The sequence below is a fragment of the Trichoderma citrinoviride genome, assembly GCF_003025115.1.
Source record: "Trichoderma citrinoviride strain TUCIM 6016 unplaced genomic scaffold BBK36scaffold_13, whole genome shotgun sequence".
Taxonomy (NCBI): Eukaryota; Fungi; Ascomycota; class Sordariomycetes; order Hypocreales; family Hypocreaceae; genus Trichoderma; species Trichoderma citrinoviride.
This window is the reverse complement of record NW_020194721.1, coordinates 923057-950531: the sequence shown is the minus strand read 5'-3', so window position 1 is coordinate 950531 and position 27475 is coordinate 923057. Positions and strand designations below refer to the sequence as shown.

The 27475-nt window shown below is 54.8% G+C and overlaps 4 protein-coding genes across 4 annotated transcripts; 3 read left to right on the top strand and 1 right to left on the bottom strand.

Moving 5' to 3' along the window:
• Nucleotides 1-418: 418 nt before the first annotated feature.
• BBK36DRAFT_1162241 (vacuolar sorting protein) lies at nucleotides 419-4102 on the top strand (the record flags this gene model as incomplete). Its single annotated transcript, XM_024894427.1, has 3 exons — nucleotides 419-548; nucleotides 625-1040; nucleotides 1097-4102. 3 exons carry the CDS (start codon nucleotides 419-421, stop codon nucleotides 4100-4102), a joined length of 3552 nt encoding a protein of 1183 aa, XP_024746859.1.
• A 418-nt stretch (nucleotides 4103-4520) lies between these two features.
• On the bottom strand, nucleotides 4521-7347 carry BBK36DRAFT_1126783 (hypothetical protein; the record flags this gene model as incomplete). The annotated part of the gene is made up of 4 exons (XM_024891415.1): nucleotides 4521-6274; nucleotides 6341-7040; nucleotides 7106-7210; nucleotides 7315-7347. 4 exons carry the CDS (start codon nucleotides 7345-7347, stop codon nucleotides 4521-4523), a joined length of 2592 nt encoding a protein of 863 aa, XP_024746858.1.
• Nucleotides 7348-15292: 7945 nt separating this feature from the next.
• BBK36DRAFT_1144006 (hypothetical protein) lies at nucleotides 15293-18150 on the top strand (the record flags this gene model as incomplete). Its single annotated transcript, XM_024893642.1, has 12 exons — nucleotides 15293-15370; nucleotides 15497-15658; nucleotides 15878-15945; nucleotides 15988-16015; nucleotides 16076-16207; nucleotides 16680-16709; nucleotides 16835-16865; nucleotides 16917-17072; nucleotides 17323-17562; nucleotides 17682-17709; nucleotides 17771-17816; nucleotides 17956-18150. The coding sequence occupies 12 exons, from the start codon at nucleotides 15293-15295 to the stop codon at nucleotides 18148-18150; spliced, it is 1194 nt and encodes a 397-aa protein (XP_024746857.1).
• Nucleotides 18151-18646: 496 nt separating this feature from the next.
• Nucleotides 18647-21142, top strand: BBK36DRAFT_1182229 (hypothetical protein; the record flags this gene model as incomplete). Its single annotated transcript, XM_024896299.1, has 9 exons — nucleotides 18647-18728; nucleotides 19023-19074; nucleotides 19185-19260; nucleotides 19318-19443; nucleotides 19603-19625; nucleotides 19869-19901; nucleotides 19955-20002; nucleotides 20294-20384; nucleotides 20619-21142. The coding sequence occupies 9 exons, from the start codon at nucleotides 18647-18649 to the stop codon at nucleotides 20844-20846; spliced, it is 759 nt and encodes a 252-aa protein (XP_024746856.1). The 3' UTR covers nucleotides 20847-21142.
• Nucleotides 21143-27475: the final 6333 nt, after the last annotated feature.

The window sequence follows — 27475 nt, the reverse complement described above, 5'->3', positions numbered from 1 at the left end:
TGACGTAGCCAGAATCAAAGGTCCAGGGTTGTAGCGATCGAATCTGGCGGTGCCTTGCGCCAGCTTCCAGGCGCTGGTGCCCCGGAATGACAGCGCAAACAGCGCACCGCCCACTGCTAAAGGCTCGCCGCGGGAGGCTAGCGGCGCCCCACCTCAGCCTCGCCCGCACTAGCTCGGCAGCTCTCCAGAGCTCAGCGAAAGGCTGGCGCAGTCGTCACCACCACCAACCGTTAAGACCTCAATCCGTGGGCAAGGCCTCTGTCGCTTCCTCTCTCCCTCGCGCTGCTCCCGCCGGATCCTCCGTCCAGGAGCGTCTCTTGGCTAGACATCATGGTTCAGGTGTTCAGATGACACCGCCAGCAACAGAAACACTGTCATGACATCCAATGGCCCGGGTGGAGGGGCATCATCGTCATCCATGGCCTCGCCGAGCATCGCCGCGGATCCGCAAGACGGGCCCTATGCGCTGCAGCCGTGGGTAGATTCGGTGCCGCTGTCGGCCGACGGCTCTCAGGACGGCATTAAGATCAACTGCGTCGAGTATTTCGGTTCGTGCGCCATGCTCTTTGTTCTCGACTGCCGCGGCAGCCTCTGTGTAGTCACATGTCGCTGACCCCGGCGCAGATGGCAATCTTTACGTTGGCACATCCGCCGCCGAGCTTCTACACTTTGTCAGCATTCCTCCAGATCCCTCCGACAAGTCCGGCCGGCCAGTCTTTATTCCAGCCTCGAGGCTCTCGCCTGCCTTTGCCGAAAACACCACTTCACGATCTGGCGTCCAGCAAATCCTGCTATTGCCTCGCGTGGGCAAGGCGTGCATATTATGCAATGGGACTGTCACTTTTTACTCTCTCCCGGAGCTGAGCCCGGTGTTTGGGTCTAAGCAGGTCAAGAACTGTGCCTGGATCGGCGGCGTCGACTTAAACGAGGACGGCCAGGGTGACGTTGTTGCGAACACGGGCGAGACGGTGACAGTTCTCCTTTCTCTCAATAGGCGGATACAAGTCGTGAGAATCGACGAAGAAGTGCGCGCTGTCAGGGTATGATACGGCTCCTCCGTCATTGAATCTGCAGAGCTTGCACTCACATTCTTCAGAACATCGAGTTTGCTGGCACCACTCTTTCCGTACGGCGAGACTCCATAGCATGTGTGGCCGATTCGAAGACGTATGCCCTTATCGATGTCAATCGACAACTCAAGATTCCTCTTATGAACATATCATCATTGGACGAGAATCCTGCATCTTCCGAGTTTGGACATGTTTTGAACATTGCCAAGGATCCAAATGTTGGACGAAGTGCCTCTTCGAACCAGACCCGGCCGCCGAGCAGCTCGCAGACGCATAGTCGAAGTGCCAGCTTGGGAAACACCGCTACGGCCGCGGACTCGCTGAAGCCCGACGCGCCAGGCACAAGCCCGCGGCTTCCCATCTCACAACCGCTCTCTCACCCAGGACAGCCGTCGAGCCCTCAGCCCCCTGAGCACAGTTCGACTCCGCCGCCTGCTGATAAACCCCTACCGGCGCCCCCTCCATCCTCTAGCCCAGCACCACGGCCTGTAATCGCTCTCCTGAAGCCACACATTACCTCGCCGACGCCTGAAGAGTTCCTCCTGGTTATGGGCACTACTCCATCAGATCCCGGCGTTGGCATGTTCATAAACCTGGATGGCGACCCCACACGACCAACAATCACGTTTGATATATACCCCGAGCAAGTCGTAATCGACAGCAGCTCATCGGACGATGCTGCCTCTGCTGAAGATGAGGACGGGTTCGTATTTGCCTCCATGACAAAGGATATCGACGGCGTCCCTCATAGTGGAGTAGAAATCCAACGATGGAGTGCCGGTAGTGAAGCACACCCCCAAAAACAGTGGCTGGAAGCCAGTGATGCAGACCTTGAGGGGAAATACGGGATTCGTACCGTTGCAAGCAGGCATGAGACCCAATCTGAGGACATTGTCGACAAACTGAGTCTGAAGAAATACACCCCATTTCCGAGCTCGACTGAATCTGCCCCGACGACATCCACTCTTAAGCCCTCGGATTCTAGGACTGCCCTCTCGATAGAACGGCTGGCGAAGGAGCGAGAGCTTTTTGAACGAGACGTTGACTCACAAGATGGAGAATCGCTTCCGGAAGGGTGGGAGGCGGCACGGACCGTGGAGGGAGAAGAATTTGCCCGCCGGCTTTCGAAGTCCCGGACACGCATTGCTGTATGGCGTGGCAATCGCATATGGTGGGCCGTCCGGAACCCCCTGATTGTTCAGCTCGACAAACGGCTAGAGGCTGCCCGTTTGTTACAGCACAGCGAGGGGAAGGAGATTGATAAGCGTGCCATTATCATGGTTTTGACGAGCATTCGCGACCGTGAGCCAAAGACAGAACTCGAATTTACCACATTCGGCTACATACAACAAAAGGCGGGAGTCATTCTGTTGATCAATCTGCTGCTTTCCTCACCGAACAGAGAAGTATCGGATGAGGAGCTCACCGCTTTACAAGAGGTCCTGGTGGATAGCAAACTCGACCCGCGTGTTGTTCTGTCTCTTATTCCAGGAGTCCGAAATGAGATCATAGAGGGCCGTAGAGGCATATGGATCTATGGCGGTGTAAAAGAGTCACCAGAAGCGTTTTTGACGAGTTCGGAATTCCAAGAACTATCTCAAGGAGGCATAAGGGGTCTTCCGCTCAAGACCCTGCATTTCCTCCGGCGCTACCTGCAGGCTTGGAGGAAAATGAAGGGCTTTGGAAGTGTGTCAGTAGAGGCTGAAGTCTTCCGAACCGTTGATGCGGCATTGCTGCTAGTCCTGCTGGAGCTCGACAGGCATTCCCCCAAGGGCTTGGGAAAGGGAGGTGCTGTCAGGGCAGAGCTGGGTGCTCTGGTAGACGGCGGCATGGATTGCTTCGACCGGGCTGTTTCTCTCCTGGAGTTGTACCACAGGTTCTTCGCTTTGAGCAGACTATATCAAAGTCGCAAGATGTCTGCTGACGTATTGGCAACCTGGAAGCGCGTCCTCGAAGGGGAGGAAGACGACGCTCAAGAGCTGATGGACGGTGAGCAGAGGGTGCGGGAATATCTCAGCAAACTGAGCAACCAAGCGCTTGTCCAGGAGTACGGTCTATGGCTGGCCAACAGAAACCCGAAGCTCGGTGTCCAAGTGTTTGCGGACGACAAGGGCAAATCGCCCAAGTTTGAGCCCACCAGAGCGGTCGAGCTGCTGCGTGCCGAGGCTCCGGGGGCGGTCAAGTACTACCTGGAACATCTCGTGTTTGACAAGGGCTACGAGGCCTATGTCAACGAGCTCATCTCGTACTACTTGGAGATTGTCATTGACGACTTGAAGTCGCCTGAGAGCCAGGAGACGGTCAAGGCCGCGTATGCCGCCTACAGGGCGCTGCAAAGCCCCAAGCCGACGTACAGGCACTTCTTGACGGAGAATGCTCCCGAGGACGACGAGGTCTGGCAGAGCCGGCTCCGGCTGCTGCAACTCCTGGGCGGCCCTCACGAATACGACATTGCCGCGATAAGGCAGCGCATGGACAAACTGTCGGGCGATCTGCTCGTTCCCGAGACCATCATCATCGCCGGGCGAGAGCGCAAGCACGAAGACGCGCTGCGTCTGCTGGTCCACGACCTCGGCGACTACGACACCGCCGTCTCGTACTGCCTCCGCGGCGGCGCAACCATCTACTCCCCCATCAACGGCCGGCGCGACAGCATCCCGCAGGTCGAGCAGCAGCGCCGCCTCTTCCAGGTGGTGCTCAGGGAGTTCCTCGCCATCAAGGACGTCAGCGACCGGGTCGAGCAGACGAGCGCCCTGCTCGACCGCTTCGGCGGGTGGTTCGACATCGACGACGTCCTGGCCCTCATCCCGGACCGGTGGTCGGTCGACATCGTGGCCGGCTTCCTCGTCGGTGCCCTGCGGAGGCTCGTGCAGGAGAAGAACGAGGCGATGATGGTGAGGGCGCTGAGGGGCACGGAGAACTTGAGGGTGAGCTACGACTTGGTTGTCAAGGTCGGGGAGAAGGGGGCTACTACTACTGTTGAGGAGGCGCCGAGCCCGAGCCAGGAGGTGCCCTCGCCGGGGCAGGAGTAGGGTGTGTTTTTTACATTTTGCTTTTGTCCTTGTTTCGTCTCTTTGTCGGTTGATTGAACTTATGGAAAAGGCGGTTTGAATTAGCGCTTGTTTATTTGGGAGATGTAAAGAGTGTTGAATGTCTGATTTTATGTGTAGATGAACTATGTCATGTCCAAGATACACACACACACACACACACACACATATATATATATATATATTCCGATGAAGAGAGAAACCTTGTTCACAGAGACAGCAAATGGCATCATCATATGCCCCATCTGACGACGTGTTCACTCAAGCATAAAGCCAATTACGAGTACACGTAGAATAAGCTAATGTGTTTGATGCCATCTGCTATGTAACCCCCCAAACGCCAAAAATGTACATGATAATTCTGATACATATAAACTTTGCTTCAAAATCCGCCGCAATTTCAATTCTCCTCATCCTCAGCCTCTTCCATGGTCACAGCCCTACCCTTTCCCTTATCAGACCTTCCTTCTTCCTCAGCAGCAGCCTGGCCCTCTTCATTCTGCTCCAGCTCAAGGATACTCGGCTCCCGCCTGAGATGATCCACCGCCGGCAACGAGTCATGAGCACTGTTGCTGCTGCCGCCTTCCTGTGGGGAGGGTTCAATGACGTCCGTTGCCGCCGGAGCGGCCTGGGTGCTTGCTTGGCTGGCCGTATCTCCTTGCTCAAGGCGAGAGGTGGAAGCGAAAAGCTGGTTGGAGCCGCCCCAGTTTGGCATCATTGGGCTGGGCGATACCACGGGCGGAGGGTCCGATGAAGGGCCAGGGTTGGGGGAAATATCTGCTCGCGATCCGGCGGGTTGGGCTACCGGAGCAGGCATAGACGAAGAATCCGCCGGCATCGACTCTTGGCTGTGTGGCACCGTCGGTGTTGGCTGTACCGACGATGTCGCGGTCTGGCTCCCGGTCGTGTCACCTGGTTGAGGCACACCAGCGGTCTGAGGTGGAAAATGAGGTCCGGCAGGAGCATTGTCCAGTCTCTGCAGAGGCGTCAAGGACCATCCTGGAGGCAACACTAATCCTTCCGGCAAATCGGGGCTGCCAGCAGGAATTGCCGTCGTGAATGGGCCAGCTCCGTGCCGAGTCATCAAGGGGCTGCTCATTCTCGGCGGCAGGGAAGAGGGATACACTTGCAGGCCTCCAACCGGAGGCACCCCCATGGGCAAGGGCGGTAGTCCTACGGGAGACAGGGTGGTTGGCTGGTTCAGTGGCACGGGCAATTGCCCCTGGCCATTCTGTGCGGCATCCAGCGGCTGCTGTCGCCGTTGGCGAAGGCGTTGAATTTCGGTATTGAGCAAGTTGGCAATCTGGAGCTCCTGTTGCGTGTTTTGTAGGTTCTGCAGTTCGCGTTGCAGCATCTGCTCCGCCTGCTGCAGGAGGTTCCCAATCTGCTGGTAGCTGTCGCCAGAGGGGACCTGTTGAGACTGATCCTGGGGAGCTGCCGTAGAGGAGGAGCCTTGTCCCTGTTCACCGGCGATTTGAGGCATGCCGAATTGTTGCGCGAGTTCACGGACTTGCTGGTCATTGGCCCCAAATCCAAGCCTAATAGGACCGAAGGTGAAGACCCGGGCTCGTCCTGCATCCCCCCGAGCTTGACGCGCTGGCGCTGCGCCATTCTGTCCGTCACGAGGCGCATTGTTGCCATCGTTGTCATTGTTGTCATTGTCGTCATCTGCATCGTCGTTGCCATTCCCGCGTTCATCCCGCCCCCGTCGCGGCGCCTGGCCGAACTGGAGCCTGAGAGCTGCGCGACGAGCATTGGGAGATTGCGAACGTTCACCCGTGACTGGCCTCCTGCAGGTTGGGCAGACCTGTTGCCGTTCCAGCCAGCTCTTGAGGCATCCAAGGTGCAGAATGTGGCCACAGGGGAGCTTCTTGGGGCGCACGCGGTCGATGGTGCCCACGTTGTTCTGGGGATCCCACAGGTGCATCTCCTCACGGCAGATGATGCATGTGTTCTCTTGTGCGAGATCGCGCTCAGAAGCATCCGGATACTTGTTCATCTCTTGGATAGCCCGTCTGTACCGGAGGAGTGCATTGAGCCTCTTGAGAAAGTCCCGTGTCGTCATGAACAAGTCCCTCATGATGTGGATGGGAAGACCATAGAACATGAGAAGCATCATAAAGAAGGAGACATAAATACCCAGCTTGACCATATCTTGAGACAGACGTTAGTGGTCTTGCAGAAACAGAATGCTGTGAAGGAGCAGAGGAGTTTTCTTACCAGTGACTAGGTCAAGCCAAAGAACGAGCTCACCCTTTGCCGCCCAGCCCGGCACCTCGATGTCCATTTCATCAATGTCATCGGGATCGGGCAGAGGGTCTTGGGTTTCCGGGACGGGCTCTCCAGCCGCTGCGGCCTGCTCTCGCTGGCAAATAAGGGCCTCTCGCTGTCGCCTGACCTCTTCCCTCCGCTCCATCAGGCGTGTTCTCGTCTGCATTTGGACGATGCGCTGCTCCGTAAGCGACACGAGGTACCGGGCTCCAGTTCTCCAGGAACAGGTAGCCAGGACAGCAAACTCGAACAGGAACATGACCATCATGTTCGGCCTGGCCTGCTGGATGACGGTGTTGACAGCATAGCGAAGGATCCAGATGTCGTAGAGGAAGCTGGCGGCAAGGGAGATGCTGAGCCGCAGATGAAACAGGCGCGGATTCGCAGGAGGTTGCTGCTCGAGAAACTCGACGCGCCCATCGCCAATCCATCCCCAGACCTTGCCGGTGACGAGCGCCGTGAACATGACGAGGAACCAGGCGCCAATCTCCTCGCGGAAGATGGTCATGGCCAGGCACGTCTCGGTGATGGCGAACCATGCTCGCTCGGTGAGCTGCTCGACCTCGATTGCGCGCAACGTGCCGAAGCATAGCTGCGTCAAGGCGTATATGAAGCTGCTATACAGCAGCAACGTGAAGTTGACCAGAACCTACATTACATCCCGGTGGGTTAGCATACACGAGTTTCCCGCGGCAAAGACCCACGTCTACGCACCAGTAGACAGAAGTTGCTCTGGGCAAGATAGACCATGGCAGAGTAGAAGTTGGCGCGTTGGTGGAATGCCGACAGCACGACGGCGCCGGCCAGGGCTGTTGAGACCTGATGGAGTCATTGGGCGTCAGTTGAGCCAAGCTTGATGATATCTGATATGGATCCTCGAGGGCTTGAGGACAAGCTCCAGTAGAGCATGGGAGAGGACATACCCCGGCATACCAGCCCAGCCGCAGCTTGAACATTTCGGGAAAACAGGACGAAGACTTGACTTCGATTTAATCGTATAGTACTTCCAGAAGCCTACATTTCCATCGTCGAGCCTGCAATCGCCGATGCACGAGTGAGTTGAAGATGCGCTTAGCAATCCCGAGCTGTTGCTTGATGCCACGTTAGTGATACCGGGAAGCTTCCGATGACGCACGTCGTTGGAAGAGGTGCACGTGATTGGCCTCGGCAACTCCCGTGGCTTAGCCGGTTGTCTGCCGGTGCCCGCCTGTGGCTTATCAACCACATTGTGAACAGCTGTAGTTGCGTCGCGTGAGACGTGATAGTTGTCGATCTTGCGGACAACAAACATACAATTCTGACGATTTTGGTTTGATTTGTTTGTCTTTTCTTTGTGCTTGTCGACTGATCTTGCCTCATACGCGTGATCGGGTTCCAGGGGCGGGAAAATGCGCTTTCACACAATCCGGTTCAACCTCACCCGCACTCCGCAACGAGAGGATATGGGAAAGGCGCAACTCTGCTCAACGAAAGCTCACAACTTTTCTAAAATGATATCATATTCTCGATTCACGAGATGTTCATGCCCACAGAGACGCGTACTCAGAAGCAGAAGGCAATTCCTGCTCAAATTACAGCGCACTATGACGTCCAAGTACATGCGACTGTGGACTGGACCAACCCCATATCGTTCGCGCTCTCTTGAACCACACCCGCTTGGAGGAGCGTCGCACATTACCCTATATAGTTCATACTCCGTACGTTCTGGGGGGATGGGACTCGTAGTAGTTTATCCACGCCACATCCCGAGTTGACACCTTTCTCCCCAGAGATAACCCTCGTCCCGCACAACACGACGTCCAAACAGCTCTCGTAACTCAGCGAAGAACAACACTCAGCTCCCAGACTCCTTCTACTGACCATACAATCACCACAGACACACAGAGGCAGCCACAGTCACCTACAAGTGTAGCCCATATAGCGATAATGAATCACCCGCAAAACATTCCCCAACCAAACACCCCCTTAACGTCTCGAGACACCAACCAAAAACATCAACCCATCACAGATCTCCGTTTCCGAAATGAGATCAAACCAAACACCACCCTTCCACCCATTCCCAACTGCCATGTGGCAAGCTTTCCCCTGCCTCCCCCCGTCCCACCGTTCACACACACCCAGAAAGTGGAAGGCCCCATGATGACTCTCCCCAAAACGAACAAATCCAACCATGCCCCCCCTCCCCTTTAAACCAAGGAACTTAGTACATGTACATGTAATTCCTCCGCAATACATGCATGACTTGTACATGAGCAAGCCAAACTACCGATAAACAAGAAAAACCAACACACCCACACCATGGATAGAGCCCTTGTCACAAGATCACCGTTTCGCTTCAGGGGAGACAAAAACCACTCAGGTAGCATTTCACGGAAGAAATGCCACGAGACAAGGTATCGTTGCCGAACAAGAGGACAAGAGCAAGGAATCAGATCCTACGATGCAAACACAGGGGGGGTCCTGTAGCCTCTCTCCTATACTATGTCCTCTTACGTACGTACAGAAACCAGGAACATCCCCCCCGTCCGTCAAAGTGTTCTCTTACTCGTCAACAGTGTATGTGCTACGACTCTCCACGAATCCCCACGACAAGAAAAAAGGTGAAACTTTCGTACAGCAATAACGACTAGCTTACCAGTATCTCGGCTCGCCAAGGCCCGTTTAAAACGGCCCGAGTTCTTGCGGAAGAAGGAGAAAATAGAAAGAAGAAACACCGAGGATCGCGTCAAGGTAAACAAAACGCGCCTCCGAAAAATGGGAAAAGTGTCTTGGAAAGCAAAGGCGAGAAAAGTCTCAGACCAGACTATTACGCTAGAAACGGCTTCAGATGACGTGTGCTAGCTAGTAGTAGGTGCCACCGTTCTAGGGGGGGGAACTGCTACTACTATCTCGTAGTGGCTTCTTGTACGCAGCGTAGTTCGTGGACTGAAACATCAACGTCTCCATTTCCATCGAGAGGAAAGCTCGTATGTACAAGTACTGTACCTACTCAACTGGTACATTCATAGCGTCTGTGAGTCAAGCAAGTCAGGGCAAGGCAGGGCCAAAGATAGGATCAAAGGAGAATGCCTGGGCCATGGTAATTCGACGACACTAGCGGTAGTTTCCCACGCCAGCAACAAGGTACATGGAGTAAGAGGAGGAGTTTTCTTACTCCTCCTCGCTCGACCAAACGTCGATCAAGTCCAATGAGAGCACTGATTACATAGAATGGACTGAGTCTCACCCCCCGAGTGGAGCTCGGAAGCAAGTCGATGACACCAGAAAGACACTCACCAACCTCTCAGACAAGACATGACTTGCACCGAAATCCCCGATCATAAAGAAAAAAAAGGGGGGGGGGAGAACAGGGAAATCGTGCATCATCACTACTCCATACGTACATCCAGGCTGCGTCACCAACGTCGACAACGACGATGACCTAAGACTGAGACATAACGGTCATAGTACTTGTATGTAATACTATCTCTGGCCCCCTTACATGCCCGGACCGAGGTCGCAGAGTGGTCACAGAGTGGGCCTTGCTTGCTTGCCTGCGAGTACTACAGTAAAGGAAGGGGGGAGGGAAACGACGATGTGAAATGTGCCTTGCGTCGTGGCCAGAGATCCGGCGGCGCGTGCAAGTCCAGGATGCCTCAATGTGCATACTCGTGTCGTTTGCCCATGGACGCGGAAGCCTTTCCGCCAACATCCGTGTAAGTACCCCATACTGGATGTGCATATACTAGTATATCACATTACCACATGTGCGATATGTATGTATCGTATGTACATCCATACAAGTACGTGCGTATGAGGGCACGGATCATCCAATATGGATCATCCTTCGACAAGGGGGGCTTCCCAGAGACAAGATGATGCAAACTGGAGAAGCTAGCCAGCATCTAGACTATCTTCTAGCCCGGGTGTCCGTTCGTTCACCCGGACTTCGCAAGGACATAACGTACAGTACTGTACATTGCCTCACAGACTCCCCCTCGCAAACTCCATCTCAAATCCGCAGATCAAGGCATGCTCAAGGGGCCAACCATCAACAAGGATCCCGCCAGCCTGCTGGTCTGTGATGTCTCCTTGCATTATACGTACCTGTAGTATCACCAGAAGGATATATCTTCAAGAAGAGCCGGTGATTGGTACACAAACGAGGTACAACCAGCCAAGCCGCTACTCCCGAGATAGGAGAGAGAGAGCAAGGAAAGGCAGCAATGTTTGCCGGAAAGTTAATCAACACACATCTGGGTAATAGTAAATCCCTGTCAGCCAGATGGATGAATAGGCTATCCTCACTCCCTCGCCAAGAAGGGAAGGGCCTTCGAGCCTGAGCAAAACACACGAAAAGTTACTTGCTCGGTGCGAAAAGGCGAGATTCATGTGCCAGAAAGAGGGCAAAAAAAAAACGCCTAGCTGTGGAGTCAAAACCGCTGCATTACCGGTTGCATGCTGCATGTACATGCACTGCGCATGTACAGGAGGCACGGTGGGAAAGATGCTTGGCGATGCGAGAATGGAAGGGGGAGGGGGGCCCAGGTTCTCAAGCCGAGAGGCTCCAGATCCCACCGGCCATTGGTCGAAATGTCCTTATATAAGGGTGGAGAGAAAAGATTGCTCAAAGGAGTGGGCAAAGGGGAAGAAAAAAAAATTGAAGCAAAAAGGGCTTGATCCATCCGGCTAGAGAAGATGCCGGTAGGGCAATGGCACCCTCGGCAGCGAATCACTCTCTCTCCTCTCAGGGTACGACATCAACGACAAGCCACCGATCGTCGCTTTCAAACCTTGGGCATCACAACGGAAATGGGGCTGCAGAGGGAACTGGAACTGGAATTGGAGGGATAATAGACCGAATTCCCCAAGTCCGTCCGGAGGGCCGGGAAAAAGGGAAAAGAAGCCCAGAAACAGTCCGTTGGGCCGCTTCGATTGGCCGGGACTCCGGTGGCCACAGGCTTGACTGACCCTTGACCTGCTGAAAGGATGGGGCCGGAGCTCACAAGTAGAGACGCGCAGATGGAGACAGACAACTGCGAGCCGCGGCATCTCCATCGACAACCGTGTTTGTGTGTGCCCTGCCCCGTGTAAGGTGCCAAAAGCGTCTGCCGGTGCGCCCGCGCAAAGATGCATGCACCACTGCCGTCTAGACTGCGTCGTCCGTACATACATCTCGCATGCTGCTGATGCTGCTGCTCAATGTGGGCTAATTGAGAGAGGCATGCATGTATGTATGTGTATATGTATGTGTCCATCATGCAGCCGCCGGAGTAATGCAGTAGTAGTTTAATCAGCGTCGCCTTCTGATTGAGCGTGTGAGTGTGTGTGAGTGTGTGTGTTGGTCGATAGAGTGGTGGTTGTCGCCCTATGACTGGCGAAGGCCGGTGGAACCTCCATCGGGCGCTGCAGTTGTATCGGATGGCGATGAGCTGCACATGCTGCATATTCGGTCCAAATAGGAAATCGACCATGGTTGCCTCCACCAGATCATCATACCTGAAAGACGGGCCGTCAACGAATCGTCGTACGACGACGGTGTTTTCCGAAGAGGCCCAGGCCCAGGCCGACCTTTTCTTCTCCCCCCAAATCCCTTGGCGGAAAAGAGCTTAATCCCACTTGTTGTCGCGTCAACTCCCAAGGTTGAAGCCCTGTTTGGCAGCCTGTGATGAGCTGTCGACTGCAGACTGGCAGCAGCAAATAGTAACAGGCCATGTATGTCTCAGAGCCGCACTGCATCCATCATGTTGTTTGTCGCATTCGCCTCTTTCGCGCTCACTCAACCGGCTCCCTTCTCTCCGCTCCGCCTCGTCTATCAGAAATGTTTCGGTAAGATGTGCCCCAAGGCAAATGCATAACGCATCGAACCATTGGCAAATAAGCATGCCTCTGTGCGCTCCAGGCTCTCACCTCACTCACAACGCTCCCCAATATCAAAGCCCTGCCCCCTCCCCGTCCCATCCCATCCCATCAGATGTCTCGATTCGGCCTGCCGCCCGTGTCATATCGCGAATTCAAGCCCAGTTAGGTCAAGCGCCCTTCTGTAAACTTGTCATCTCGCCCCTAGAGAATCGCGGGCGGAAGCGAGCGCCTATGACTAAAGCAGATAGATTGTGAATCTCGACGAGGCGCGCGATACCGGGCTGGGGTTCACCTTGCTGCTGACCGGCTGGACGGTTACACGTGGCCTTGCTTATCCCAAAGATGCGGCCAGCATCTCCTGCCCAGAGCGCCACAGCCTATCCCCCCACCCTCTGCTTGTGTGTTTGTCTTTGCCTTTTCTTACATTGCGCCTAGGAGACGATGCCCATTGATGGGGAAAGAAGAACTGGGGACCAAAGAGGCAGATGAGGAATGATACATACCATGGCTTCATCTCAACTCATAATGACGGCGAACGCCCCCTCCCTCCTTTTCTGGGGAAGGACAAATAACTTTACCCATCGACAATGACGAGAGTCTCAAGGTTTCAGAGTTTCCCCTAGACAGAAGTATGGAGACATGAATTGGGTGATCTGTGAGAGGACTCTTACCGCACAAACGTAAGACTTCGGGGAGGCGTCGACGCCACGCGAGCCTTCGAGGCTATCCAAAGCATCGGGACCTGCGGTTTTCACTGCCTAGCGACGGCCGGCAGCAAGCAGGGGATCGCAGCGAACACCTGGGTTTTGCTGCCTTAGCTTCCCAGTCGGCCCCTTTTACTCTGCATCTGTAATTTGTGTTCCCTCTCCCTCTCTCTCCGTTCCGCAAATTGGGCGTGTTGGCGTCGAAGCGGTCCTGTGCGCGCACGACTCCGTCTCGACCACCGCTGGGCGACAGGGGGGGGGAAGGGCGGTCTCGCAGGCAATTCGCCTGCCCTATGAGGGGTCCCCTCCCATCACAGACGTCCGAACTGACAACATCTCCACGCTAAGGAAAGTGGTCGGCGACCACTAAATCAAGCGAACGCCACAATTCCCCGTAGTTAAGCGTTGGGGCTAGCCGGGAGACGGACCCGAGCGTCGAGGCCAGGCTAGAGAATGTCAGAAGCACATCCCTGGCCAGATATCAACCCGATAGCCGTCTCATATGTTCCCGCTGCCGCGCTAAGCCAGATGGCCCCCAAGCCGGGTTTGCAAAAATAGATGACCGTCGAGTGCTATGCAGGGCGGTGCGCGGTGCCGAGTCCAGGAAGTATAGCGCATGAAAATGAACTGTTTTGCACTGAAACAACACCCCCCTCTTCTTTCGCTCTCCCCTCAACAAACAGCCACCAGCCTCGACAAGGTGTTCAGAAACCGTCTCCAATCAATGCAGCGGAATGCCCACTACCCAGGGCGACGGAGCCAACGGACAGCGATCACCCGTCTTGCCCACAAGTTCGCCAAGTAGTGAGATGATTTAGGTTGCTTGGCCAGATTCTTCGTGGTATTTCTCCGCAGTCTCCTGTCATTTATACGTCAGATTTTGCCTGTGCCCTACCGAGACCACTTACACCGACTTCAGCCTGCCCAAGAGCGCCCCCTCGGTTGGAAATGCCATTCAATGTGTGTATTCTCCTCTCGTATCCTGTTGACCGATAATGTATGCGTGCATGAATATAATCAATAAATCCGCTACAAGAGCTGGAAGGCTGCAATTCAGAGCGCGGATATTGGGTTACATCGAGCCACCTCACAGCATTCAAGAAGCAATAACCTTGCGTCAAGGGTATCGGGAATCAGGGGTCCAATAATGAGGGGTGCTGCGCGCATGATAACAGTGAATGACACTACCTGACGTTTTCGTACTTTGTACGGTATCGAGCACGAATCTGTGTTGCGTACCGGTCAATTCTCAAAGTCAAAGCACTAACACTCGTACTCGTGAGTCTCGACTTGCTCTGACCACATCTCGCAGGGATCAACTTACCCAGTCGCCAAGGGGAGTCCAAGAAATCAATGGTCGACATTTCCCTCAAGCGACCCCTCAGAGACTGTCAAGCCTAATAATGCACACCAAGCGCTTGCGTAAAGTCGAGATGAGTCTTGGGGCTTCGGCACTCCGCCACAAGCCCTACGAAGCTAAGCTTTCCCAGCGGACTGGGACGGATAGGCGCCACTAAACAGACATGAGTTCTCTGATCGTGGCCTCCCGGCAGCTTGGACGACTCGCCACGATAGACCGGTCTCGAACGGCGGTAAGGGGGCGCTTGGATCTTAGTCTAAATGGTGAAGGGCGGTATAAGCCTCCTTCTACCTTATTGCTCTTGGGGTTATCACTTCTCGAGAAGCAAGCCATCCCTTGACGACGACGCCGCCGCCTTGCAGTGCCACGGCTAGAGGGTGTATGCTATAGCACGATTGCTAGGCAGCTCCAGCCTTACCAGGGGCCTGACTGGACAGTCAGTCCATACATGTAGTAGAAGGCGCCCAAGAAACAGGTTGGCATTACCTAGCTTCTCCTGCGCAATTCTTGCTTGGCGCCGTTCTTCCCACCTCATCACATCCCAGGCCGCCTCCTGAAATCGACTGCAGTGAGCACCTTATCATGGATGTCGAGTTGGGATAAGATCCTTTTCCGTGGGCCACACCCAGCTGGAGAGATCTACCTGGAGTGACGGCCCCAACTGCCGCTGCATGGGAAATTATGCGCTCCTGCGGTAGTGGAGCGGCCAGTGACGCTGCCACTTCTCGTTTTCCAAGGAGGTCTTGATGTCAACATACAGTGTCGATCTTGGTCCCGAGTGGCCTTCTCTAAATCAAACGTTCTGGTAAGCTTTTCATCGGAGCTCATCTGATCAACGCCAAGCATTCCGGCTCCCAGCTTCGCAATCGTGGACATCGATGCTGGCGTCATTCCCAGCCCAGCGGTGTCTGCCTATTGCTGGCTTGCCATGTGTCGTCTTTGCGACTCGTCAGATGTCTCTTTCGCCCTTTGCTTTTCCCTCCCAGCTTCCCGGAGATGCCTGGAATGAAGCAAGGCACCCCCCAGATTGCCGGGTCGTTACAATACCTGCCGGTATACGTGGCGCTGCAGCAAGTCTGCCGGTGGCTTTCGATTTCCAGGCTTTAAACCTAGAGTGAATGCGGAATAGCTCTGGGAGCTCTCCCGTTGTGGCTCAAATGTTGGTTCTTGTCTGCACACACACACCACTCGTTGGCGTAGCCTTCGGGAGCCTCGTCAAGCCATCTGACCAGCCACTGGCCAATGCGGACGCACCGACAACACGTGAGGAGAGATCAGGCGTGTGGCATCATTGAAGGTTCCAGCGCTGCGGTTCGAGACCACGTCGACTTTGTTGACTCGATGAGAGCCAGACTTGTCCATGTAAGTCGAGGCGCAAGCCCACTGCCGGCCTTCTCCACTCTTCGCATGCCTGCCACAAACAACCCTGCAAGGGCATCGTGGGGTTTGGAAGAGAAGAAATACGGCCTGGCCAATGAGGCGTCGAGCTGTTTACTCGTAACGCAGCAAAACCCCCAGGCAAGCCAAATCAAGTCAGATCCAATCTCAACTCATTCATGCGACGTGACTGTTCTGTCGCAGCATCTCCTCAGCCCAGCGATAGCCATGATCGGAAGCGAAATCATTCGGCTTGTCCGATATCCGAAAAGGTTTGAAATCATAGTTTCGCTCCCTGGTGCTCCAAGTTCAAGTCTTGTCAAAAGGGGCGCGACGCGGTGCGTAAGTCGATCGGCCAATGGTGTTAGCTTAATGTCGGCATGAACTTGGTTGCGCTGCTAGTCGGCGATCATGATCACGATCCAAACGTGGCCATGCAATCTATCGCAGACGCCAAAGAGAGGCAAGTCGAGCGGTACTGGCGGTGTGGCTTGTTGCGCATCAGCGTCTTTTGATGCCATCATCATGGCCACGGTACGCGTGCTTGGACAAGCAAGGCCTGTGCCGGTCATCAAATCTCATTTTCGTGTTCTGAGCCCTGTAAATCGCCGGCGACAGTGTCGTCGATCTCGTCGACGTGGCCCTGGAATCCTGTCGCTTCTGCTTGCAGTTAGTCCGTGCGAGTCACACGGCGAACCGAGTCCTTGGGCTACCGAATTGCCGGGGCTGTCAGGGGTGTGTGAAAACAAAGAATTTGTGGGCTTAACAAGGGGGAAGTTTCGAGACGCCGTACACCCACCTCGACCACCCCGGCTGCTGGGAGCTTCCCTCATCCCAGCGCTGCAGACCGTCCACACGCCCCCCCCCTTGGCTGTCTGCTTTGTAGCGTCCCGACCGTCTCCCACTTTCCTTGTATCCCTGTCTGATGTACCTTTACGCGACATGCTTAATGGGGTCCAATGCCAGTTGGTGCCTCGACCAGTGATGCCGAAGCCCTTCAATATAGTATCGCGCCATGACGCCTCATTCGGCCATGGTAAGTGTTGATAGCTTCTGGTGAGTTCACAAGCCGCCGTTCAACGTGGAACGCTATCGATATTCAAATATTAAATGACACTCTCGGCCGCGCTCATATGTTGGGCCTCATTGTCGCTTTTTCAGGGGGTGAAGGGCGTGGTGTCCTGCTGCCGCTGTGAGTGGCCCGACAGCTCCTTGTTAGTCCTGATCCTACAAATCGCAGCAGGCATGATCTTCAAAGCCCCCCTGGACGTCAATTTGTATCAGAAAGCCCAGATTGTTCTGCCGTATTCATCACTCGTCGACAGACAGACAAGAGAAAACAGTGGCTTTTGGGGGCCAAACGGTTCCGCAGTTGACGGTGTGGCTTCCGCATTTCAGGGTAGGTATCAGATCAGACCGCGCCTCTTCTCCCAGGCTGGCAACTCCCGCCTCGCCGGTCATGTCGAAAATCCAAGGTGTAGATATGGCCACATGCTGGAGCACAAGCACAGCATGCGAAACGCTCGAAGTGTCTGTCTTGACAAATTCCGTATTGCCACGGGCATCAATAAATTCGCAACCATCTTTCTGGACATCGATGCAATCTGCCACGTTTTCCTCCCCTCCCACCTCTGGACTGAGACAAAAAGGCAGCGCGACTCGAGATCCGACGGGCACGTTATGTAGGATCGAGAAGCAGCACAGAAGGGTGGTCAAGGGCACGTTCAGCCGACGAGAAGGGGGGCACGAGTTGCATCAGTTTTCCCCATGTGCACTGGACACTTGGGTTGTTGTCGAGACAGAGAAACAACCAGAGGCCCGACCTGTGGGTGTGGTGTTGCACTGCGTTCGGCCCCGTCTCGTCTGCGAGCCATCGGAGGACACTGCCTGTAAGTGCCATAACGGGTAGTTCGTAGCTCGGTTCTCAATGAAAACGGACCAACAGGACGGCGTAGCTTGCGACTGCGAGCCTCCAAGTGCGGGAGTTTATTTTTACAACCTGCGACAGATCCAAGTCCGCCTCGCTCCACCAGAGAGTAGGGCGAGCTCTCTTCTTTGCTTCCTTCTGGTGATGCGTGCCTCGTGTCGGTAGAACAGTTTGGTTAGTCCCCTCTTCGAGAAGCAGACGCTTCCGGGGCTTCGTGTGCGTAGGCGATGGTCGGCTCGCACAGCATTGCCCGTCTGCCGCTGTAAGACTCCTAAGATCTCCAGAAGGCAGCGCTGCATGCATATTCCCGTTGGCTGCTAGCGTTGCCGCTGTGCTACCACCACCGACGGTACAGTGCAGTACGGAACAGCACAGCACCTGTAGCACAGCAGCAGGAGCAGTTGCAGCCTGTGCCACTGGAGCCTCGGAAATGGCCTCCCCGGAAAGGAACGCTGCCAGGGCTGTCAGTGAGCTCATGCGCGCGGAGAAGAGCGCGATGTCGCGGCGCCCCGAGATCGAAGACGGACGGCGGCACGCCCAGAGGCCGTGACAGGGCTGCTGGCAAGTGGACGGGCAGGCGATGGGGAAGTGGTGGGAATCCAATGGCAGCCCCAGAAATGCTAACGGAGAGTGGCGAAGCTAGCCGAACGTCCAGACATGTGACCGGGGCTGTAAAAGTGAGCTGTGATTGGCCCAGAGTCCGAGCTCTCCAGGGCTCCAAGCGCACAAGCCAATCTGACCGCTGCCCTGAGTTTTGCCTGCGTCAGTACTGTACGATCAATAAAAGATACCGTACATATATTCACTGTCCGACTGCACGCTTACGAGCCCCAAGCTGGTCGTTCTGGAGGATGCTTCCCCTCTCCGGCCAATCACACAGCGAAGCATGTCTCAGTTCACCTTGTAAGAGCAGAAAAGAGGCCCTTCCTAGCCAAGGAGAGATTAGTGAACGAGCATCAGGGCGCTGGAATCAATCATTTGTCGCGAAAATACATACGAGTACTGCCCGCTTCGGAATAGAGCGATTGCTGTAGTTATTACTCGAAATGGGGATGCCTTGCGAAACCCGTTTCTATTGGCCGATCAGCGATTATATCAGCAGCAAGATGCTCAGTTTCCGCATCGCCAGTGACTTCTCCTTGCCCCTGAGGACGAAAAATGCGTAGACTTTTCGTTCATACAAGTAAAAGACAAGACAAGGTGAAGACGGGACGGAACTTATCATCTTACTAAGCGGTCATACTCCAAGCTCTGATGCTCCGGACATTGGTCGTATAAGTCGTTCCTATCGTATACTATACTAATCCGAGGCGTGGAGCCAGGAGGTTCGGGTCAGAAGCTTCCGTGGGGATCATCACCATTGCTCTGGCTGCGATGAGCGCTGTTGATACCCGTTGCGGAAGACTTACAAGCGTTCTACAGGACTTGGCCAGAACAAGAAGAAGCCCGAGATTGTGGGACGTTTCGAGGTGATGTCAAGTCCTCCGGAAAAAATGGAGGAAGAATAGGTAGGTACGGAGCACGTCGGCCGAGAGTCGTCACATGGTTCTGCTACGGAGAACGGCATGCGATATCAATCTCCAGTGTTGCGTCAGGCATCGCTGGTTATCACTTCCGGCTCTGGATGCAGCGCAAATTTTGCATTCGTCGTCCGTACAAGGTCCGTATTCCGGCGGGGTTCAACAGCGGTGCTACTCGGTATTCCGAAATATTGTAGGACCTGAGCGTGTATACGAGCAAGATCGGAGTGTGCAAGGGCGAGAAGTTGCAGGCAAGAAGCCTTCCGGTGTGTAGGACGGACCGACGAAGAGCAGCGGTGATGGAAACTGTGCTACAGAGCCATGTGAGTTGAGAGGCACGGTGTCGACAACACAACACAAGACAGGCTAGCCCATCTCATAAGCCGCGGCCACGCAGGTGCTCGTACCGTTCGTGTAGTACTGTCCGGCCCTCCCGGCTGCTGTAAAAAACCTTATTGAGAAGCTTTGCCCTGGTCTTGCAGGCCTGCGGCAGCCTATCAAGACGGTCCGTGACAGCTTGGCTACCTGGTCACCGTCGCGGAGCACACGCCATCTGCGGAAGACAAGTTAGGACTGTATCTTGGTATGGAGTACTCCGTATACTCGCCCACCTAATCAACTCGTGCGAAGACGCGGCGGGCACAGCAGAGCGGCCATAGGTCGCGCGGCCTCCTAGGAAAAAAGGGGGGCAGCAAATGAAAGCAAAGACATGATGCTGATCAATGGATAACACGTAGATTGCCTGCAGTGAAACCAACGCGACTGCAAATGCAACTCTGACGTATGTGTGTGTGTGTGTGTGTGTGTGTGTGTGTGTGTGTGTGTGTGTATCAGGCCTTGGGCGCAGGCACGCAGCACTGAGCCCAATGCTAGAGCGCCCATGTAAGTGACGAGACGCGGCAGACGACGGTGAGTGCCCCAGAGACAGTGCACCATGGCCGGCAGACAGAGTCCGCACTCCGTATCCTCCGTATCAAAGCCGATACGTGAGCGCTTTCGTTTAGCAATGCGAAAACTGGTGCAGGCTTTGTTATCAAGAACAGAAGGTCACGCCGGACAGCAATCTGCGACGCACAGCAAATTGTTTGTTCAACGTGAACGGGCAAGGGGTAGAGACATATCCATGTCAGGCTGCATCCAGGCAGTACCGCTCGTAATACAATCCAGGTGCAGCAATTATATCATGGTTGACCAGAGCAGCATGCTCGTACGGGCAATGTCAATTGCCTGGGTGAAGCCAGGAGACAACGGAGGCTATGGCTTGGTCCGTGATATGATTCATTCGTTCATTTCCCCAGGCAGGTAAACTGGCAGGCAGGCAGCGGTGGGGGGTGCTGCCGACAGAATTCGGGAGAGCAGGAGATCGCACTGATTACCGCATTGGATCAGACGCGATAGAGTACGTATCCTTGAGCCGCGTTGGAAGAATGGAACGCCAATAAGCGCAAAGCGGCAGGGGGATTCACATCCATGGGATGGGATGGACATGATGGACCAGGGCGCGGCCTCGTGGACAGAGATTGCGGATGGGACGCTGTGTGGCCAGGACCCTGACAAGATTGGCGTGCCGGCCAGATGGCCCTTGGACGGGACTGAGGATGAACGTCAGGGATTTGGCACAGAATGGCAGCAAGGTGGTGAGGGGGTGCCGGTATCTGTAGCCCCGAATAGCCTCACGCCCCGCGATAGCTCCCTGGCCCACGCCCCTCTCGCGATTCCGGGCTAATGTGCTTTTGGACCTTGGGGAGAGGGTGAGCAGAGATTTGACAGCACCAGGCAAGCGTGCATGGCCTGGCTTCTGCTCAGCCCTACAGAGCACGCCTTTTCCGGGCTGCCCAGCGCTCTGTCGGTCGCCCATCCAAGCAAAACGCAGCGAATGTGCCCAAGCCACTTCCCGAATAGGCGTGTCTGGCGGCGGCGCCGGTGAGGGCTTCGAGACCAAGTGCCGTGATTGACGCAGCCACAATACCGATTCGAGGGCGAAGCGACGCAGGCCGAGATTCAGTTTCGCAAGCCGTCTCCACGGTCGCCGAATCGTGTGATGTCGACCAATTTGACGGGGCGGGGGAGGCGCTCGCCGTCTGCTGGGGCTCCCGAAAGCCATCCAAGACCTAACCCAGGTCCTAACCCAAGACCAGAGACAACTCCAAGACCAAGACCAAGACCAGACCAAGACCAAGGCCGTGCGCTGCGCTGCGTTACGTGTGTGCGCCTCTTGGCCCCTGAACCGCATTCCCACGGCAGCGTCAACTAGAGCTGCTAGTGAGCAATCATCATCTGCCCCTGGGAAACCCAGCAGGACGGGTTAGAGGGCGACTTCTTGAGTTGAGTCGACTTCCATCCATGATCCCGGGTCAGGTTCCCTTCAGAATAGTCGGTAGAAGCAACAAGCACTGCAATCAGCGGGCGTGGCCACCCTTGTCCGACATGATGTGCGCTTATTCCTTCCCATCAACCAACGGCGAGCCTCCATTGGCTGCGTCGTATGTTCTGGGAAACAAGATGACAAGGCTTTTGTTTTGCGCTCCCGTGCTGACTGGCATGGGGGAGAGAAAGAGGAGAACCATCTCCCGCTTTGGTCGGAGGTTCGGATAAACATCACGTCACAGAGCTGCTCCGTGCTTACATAAACCCCACACCCAGGGATACAGCTAAGGCACTCGTACGAGTATCCGCCAGAACGGGTCTTCAATGCCAACCAACTCCACTTGTATCGACTTGTTCGTATTTTGAAGGGACGAACGCCTTCCAGGAGCCTCACTTTGTTTTCCCATGGAGAAGGACAGCAGCCAACCAAGAGTCTCCATCATTGGCGTCGATATCATTGGACTAGTGTCTCGAGTACGCCTCGAATTGTGCACCAAAAGCCATCCAACATGGCGCTAAAGCCAAATCGATGGGTCGAGGGCTCGAGGAGGGGGCGCCCATATGCGACGGGAGGGGGAGGTTGGCAGACATTGCAGGTCCCCGAGTCTGAAGGAGAAACAAGGCGTTGCTTTCATACGAAGCGCCCATTCATGCAGCAAGGATGCTGAAGCCTGCGAATAACCATGATTGATAGACTTTGGCCCTAGGAACCCCCCAGAGCCGCAGGGATGGGTCTCGGCTAGCGAGTGATGGACGGTAAATCAAGTCCTGGAGGAGCGTCTGCTTGTCTGGTTGGTTGAGTAGTTGGCTCTCCCCTCAGTCCTGACACTCTTTTGTCTTTGGCTTGCATTCCTGCTTCAAGATGCTTCACGATTCTAATAATGATGGCGCAAAGGCTCCAGACTCAACGCCTCCTTTCCGCCGTGCTGGAACTGATGCCATGTGCAGCTTGGACTCTGGAATTTGGGGGTTTTCCTCGTACACCACGTTCCAGACTTCGTAGGGCTGAGCGTGTGCGAAAGCATTCCTCCAGCCCGTCCCGTCCTGACGCTGCTAGCATTTCGGTTCTCGCTCGATAGTCGCCGCTAGAGGGAGCCCAAAGGAGCGGATGCGAGGAGCTTTCACGGCAGCGCCACTGGCGCTTGAGGAACCCTTGACACCGAACAGCCAATTCGGCACCGTTCAGTCCAAGGGAGGAAATCAGATAGGGGTCATTTTGCTCACCGAAACGAATCCTGTGTGTCGAAGAGAGTCGGGAATCTACTCCAGACTTTAGGAAGCGGCAAGGCGTAACCACGCGTCTGCTGGGTGAAATGGCTGCGCAATCTGGGCTCAACTGCCAGCTGCCATTCCAGCCAACGAGGGGTTCGGAGTCTGTCACCTCTGAGATGGCCGGCTTGCAGGTACTTGGACCATGTTCGGGGCGCGGAGGAACTGTCAGTGAGGTTGACACTGCTGCTTCGTGCTTCCCAATGTACCGGCTTCTAAATCCTTGACGCCAGCAAACATGTACATCCACCCTTGGAGGATTGAGTTGCGCTCCGCTTTGTTTTAGCACGGCGCAAGTCGCACACCCTCTCGCGCGCCCGCAACGGGAACAACTTTGATGCGAGACCGTCGGTCCCGACGAGATGGTTGATCTCCGAGGAACCACGCGCCAAAGCTGACATGCGCTGGAATAAGATGATGACGGCCATGGAGAAAGCAACACCAACAACACAGAAAAAGGCAGTTCGTAGGCGCCCAAACGTGTCTCATCACCATCATCATCAACATCATCAATCCTTCAGCGGCAGGGGAGCCAACGCCGTTTTCTCCTGTGTCTCAGAGCTCAGGAGGCTGGCGGGAGGCGGGATGCGACAATAGTTTCGGGGGCTGCAGCCAGCATCCATCAACCACCCCCCCCAATCGCATGTCCATGCCACGCCTTCCGGCTGTCGCCAGGTGCTTGAACTGCAGCCGCTGCCATTTCTGACCTGGTGCGAGTGCATGCCCTGCGCTGTGGCTTCGCACGGGGGCGCGCGGATGATTTACCCAGCAATCCGGTGTTGCACAGACGAGGTTTGGGGGCCTCTCTGCTCTAGGGATGGACTGAGCGTTGGCGCTGGCTCTCGCAGCAGCTAGCAGCCCGTTGACTGCTCCACTCGAGCCATGTGTCGCCAAGATGGGAAAGCGAGCGGGAGCCTGGGGGGTGTCGAGGCAGAGAAGACGGGATGGAACGGCGAGAGGGAGGGAGGGGGAAGGAAAAGAAAGATGAAGAGGAAGAGGAAGAGGAAGCAGGCATGAGTGCAAATACGGGGTAGAGGACTGCAGTGACACTGATCCTGGCGCCGCCTCTGCAGATTCACCGCTTTGCAGCACGCATCCTGATAGTGATACGAAGGAATCAAGGCCTCTCGTTAGTGATTGCTTCTTCTGCTGTGTATTCTCTGAACGTGCATAAGTTGACGATGTGCAACTGCAGCACTAGAGGAGCCAAACGAGTCATGCAGTGGCGGAGGTTTCTAGCCAATCAGGAGGCCGGATGCCGCATTTTCGTCCCAAAGAGGCATTACCCAGGAGAGGTGTGATCAGCAGAAACAAACAGCATTCTGCCGTCCATGACGGGACAGAATCCAGGAATAGAACTCGTTCGAGGACGTAATTACAAGCAGTAGTATGATTATTTGAGATGTTTGGCAAGAAGCGAATACAGGGCAACGGAACACGAAATTTACAAGGATCAACTCTCCGCAGCAGGACACCTGCGTACATGTACTACACATACCGTACCATCCTGTCGGCTCGTCGCGCTCACATGTCGAACTATGGGGAGAGGAGGGGCGTTGGAGCTCTGAACCGTAATGCATGCACGTCAGCAACTCTCGTGCTTGTATGGTCCCCGAACGCCTCATGTTAGTGCCAACCAACATAACGCAGCTTACTCGCCAAGACGAGAAAAAAAGGAGAACCAGATGATCATGAAGCATTCAATATGCGAATAAGCTCGACTGATCATCTCATTTCCCCACGACACAAATATAGAAAAAAAAGGAGAGTAACTATAGAGAGAAAAAAGCAAACTCAATATGGCGTTACCGCATTCTTTTGACACGCGCCACTGCCCGCTGTCTCGGGTTACCCGGTGGTTCGCTGCCCTTACAATCCCCCCTCGTGGGAGTCAAGACAAAAACCCCAAAGGACAAGAAAAGCGTGCTTGTGCATTCCTAGCCGAGAAGAGACTAACAAACCAACAACCGTTGCGCCACTTGAATCTAGAGTCCAGATGCAAGGCGAAAAGAGAGGGGGCATCAGATGGCGGTGGCTTCTGAGACACCCGAGGGGGAGGGTGGGCAAAGCGTTGGCCTGTGATTGCATGGCTCGACTTGAACCGCCCCCGCCATGTTGTAAGTCGGAATGGGGGGAGACGTGGGATCATGTCATCTGCTCAGAAGCTCATTACGAGTCCTGACGAAATACTACCGGCTATCTTTACTGATCTTCTATAACGAGGCGGGGGAGGGGGGGCGTGATGTGGGAAAAGACGGAGAGAAGAGCAAAGACAAGAAAGAATGTTGGCAAAATATCGAGCCGTAAACGTAGGGTAGTATTATTGCCTGTGCCATCTGGTATCATCATGACAAGGCCCGTCTAGGCCCGTCTGCTCGAACCTCGCGCCACGGGGGCCGGAGGGCGAATGAGCCTCCCGTCGCATCGGCATTCACAAGTCGAGGCACCGCAATCAAGAACCAGGGCTCGGAACTCCTTCTGTTTCCCGGCCCATCTCGCGCGCTCGGAGGCAACATTACGGTGGCAGTACTACCATCGCAGAGCTACCTAACTACCAACTTCAGCTTCCTCAAGACAAAATGTATTGGCATTATTGGGGGTGAAGAAGAGGGGGCCAGCAGGTGCTGGAACGGGATAGCTGGCCCATGCATGAGGCTGACTTCTGCAATCGGAGTCTCGTCTTTGACTCTTTCTGTGTGTCTTGCTCTTCCTGTTTCGGGGGCTAACCATGAACAAGAATATCACCCAAGCACTGCAGTGAGCTTGTATGGATGGTTGAGGACGTAAGGGTCATGATGCCAGGGTTGAGGTACATGTACAGTACCGTCCGAGACAGCCCTGGAGGATGCTGCACAAGCTAAAAAGAAGAATCTTACAGGTATCATTCTGCTCCTTCCTCTCTCCGGTCCCTGCCAGGATTTGGTGGTGCCAAGCTTTCCTTCCCTCTCGAAACATTTTGGCATTGGCAAGGTTCAGCGGAGCATCAACCGGCCATTCCGCTTTCGGATCCCGGCGGGAGTTGGGGAATTGTCGATTCGCGCCTTGCCTGATTGGGCTCGAATTCGCGCCGCATCCCTGCCCTATTCCGGCGTCACGTTTTATGCCCCACCTCGAACTGAGGGGGATCCACTTGGCCTTCTTTCTATATTTGCTCTTTTTTCTTTTTTTGACTTTGATACTTGATTATTTTTCTTCACGCGGTTCCGTGTTGGGCGAAAAGAAGGCAGGATCAGGAAAAGAAAGAGCAAAAGACGTAGACGAGGGTGCGCTAATTTGGCGCCATGGAATCAGACATTGGACAATGAATGAGCCAACGAGCAGTCCAAGACCCTTGCGAAAATCGGGGGGTTGCTCTTCTGCTCCTCCTCCTTGGCAGAGGGTTTGACGCCAGATGATAAAAAACGTGGTGTATATTTTATGGGACCGCAGAGCCTCGTCAATTCTCTTTCTCGTTTGGCATTCTTTCCCCTGTGGGGAATTTTGCCTTTTCCCATCTTCCTTGGATTTCTGGGATTCTGAGTGCATGTAACTCCGTACTACTAGTACTACTACCGTTACATGGTTCCCCCCCTCGCGATCCAGGAGAGCGTGGAGCGGATGGACAGATCAGAGGAGTTGCCATGATACGAGTATTACCACAACCGAGCACAATTTGGAGAACTCGGAGGGCGCATAGATACACACCCTCGTAAGCCCGGCGTGATTGTTTTCAGTTACCTTGTTTCTTGCTTGTTTACAAGTACTTTACCCTCTCTTCCTAGTCAAGAGATTTTGCCTTTCGTTGATTGCCAAGAGCTGATGACCTGGTCTGCTGCCTGGGGGGAGGGATGGAGGGGATGGGGGCACGGGAAGGCAGACAGGAATAGATTTGATGTCCGTCGATAGTTTCGAGAAGGGGGCAAAGCAGGTGGTTGGCAGCACATACGGAGTGCCTCTTATTGCTTTGCTGGGCAAGGATTCTATGTCTGCCAGGAGCTTGTTCTGCTCGCTGGGACTACCTTTGAAGGGCCAAGTTGCTTGTTAGCGTGGTGGCTTGTGATGAACTGCTTGTTGCTCAGTTGGTCGCCACGGTACAAGTTGCAGCCAAAGCCAGAAAATTGGAATGAGAGGTGGAAGATGCATGTTGCCTCGACTGAGTAGTAGTAGGTACACGCACCGTGCAACCAAACGGGTGCGAAGCGCATGTACCGGGCCACGGCCACAGCCACGGGCCAGTCAAGAACCAGAAACCCAAGGGTTCCCCATCCCAAACCCAATCGCGCGCCCCCGAGAGCCTTCCCCCCCACCAGCATCCCTGTCCCCTTTTAATTTATCCAAGTCCATCTACCGTCGATGCTAGTGCGGAAACTTTGGCATGCCTGGAGCGGAATGCCAACCGATGGATGGATCTCACCCTCGTCCCGTTTTTTTCGTCGTATCTGTCGTGTCGCCCTTCTATGTGGAGGTACCTTGTACTGGGTCCGGGTCAAACGTCGCCGTCATCAAAGTACCTTTTTGCCGTGGGGCTTCGGCAGCGGTACCTTGAACCATGCCCACTTCTACAGTTGGTACCTACAATACTTCGTACTTCCGCACGAGACGGAAGAGTTCAGATTCCCTTTTTTCCGAGTGTAATCGCAATCCAATTTCTTGATACTATCCCCTTGCAAAACAACAGACGGAGAACAACAACAGCATATCGTCCGGCTCGGCGCTGTTGGGGCTCGTTATGGTTGAGGT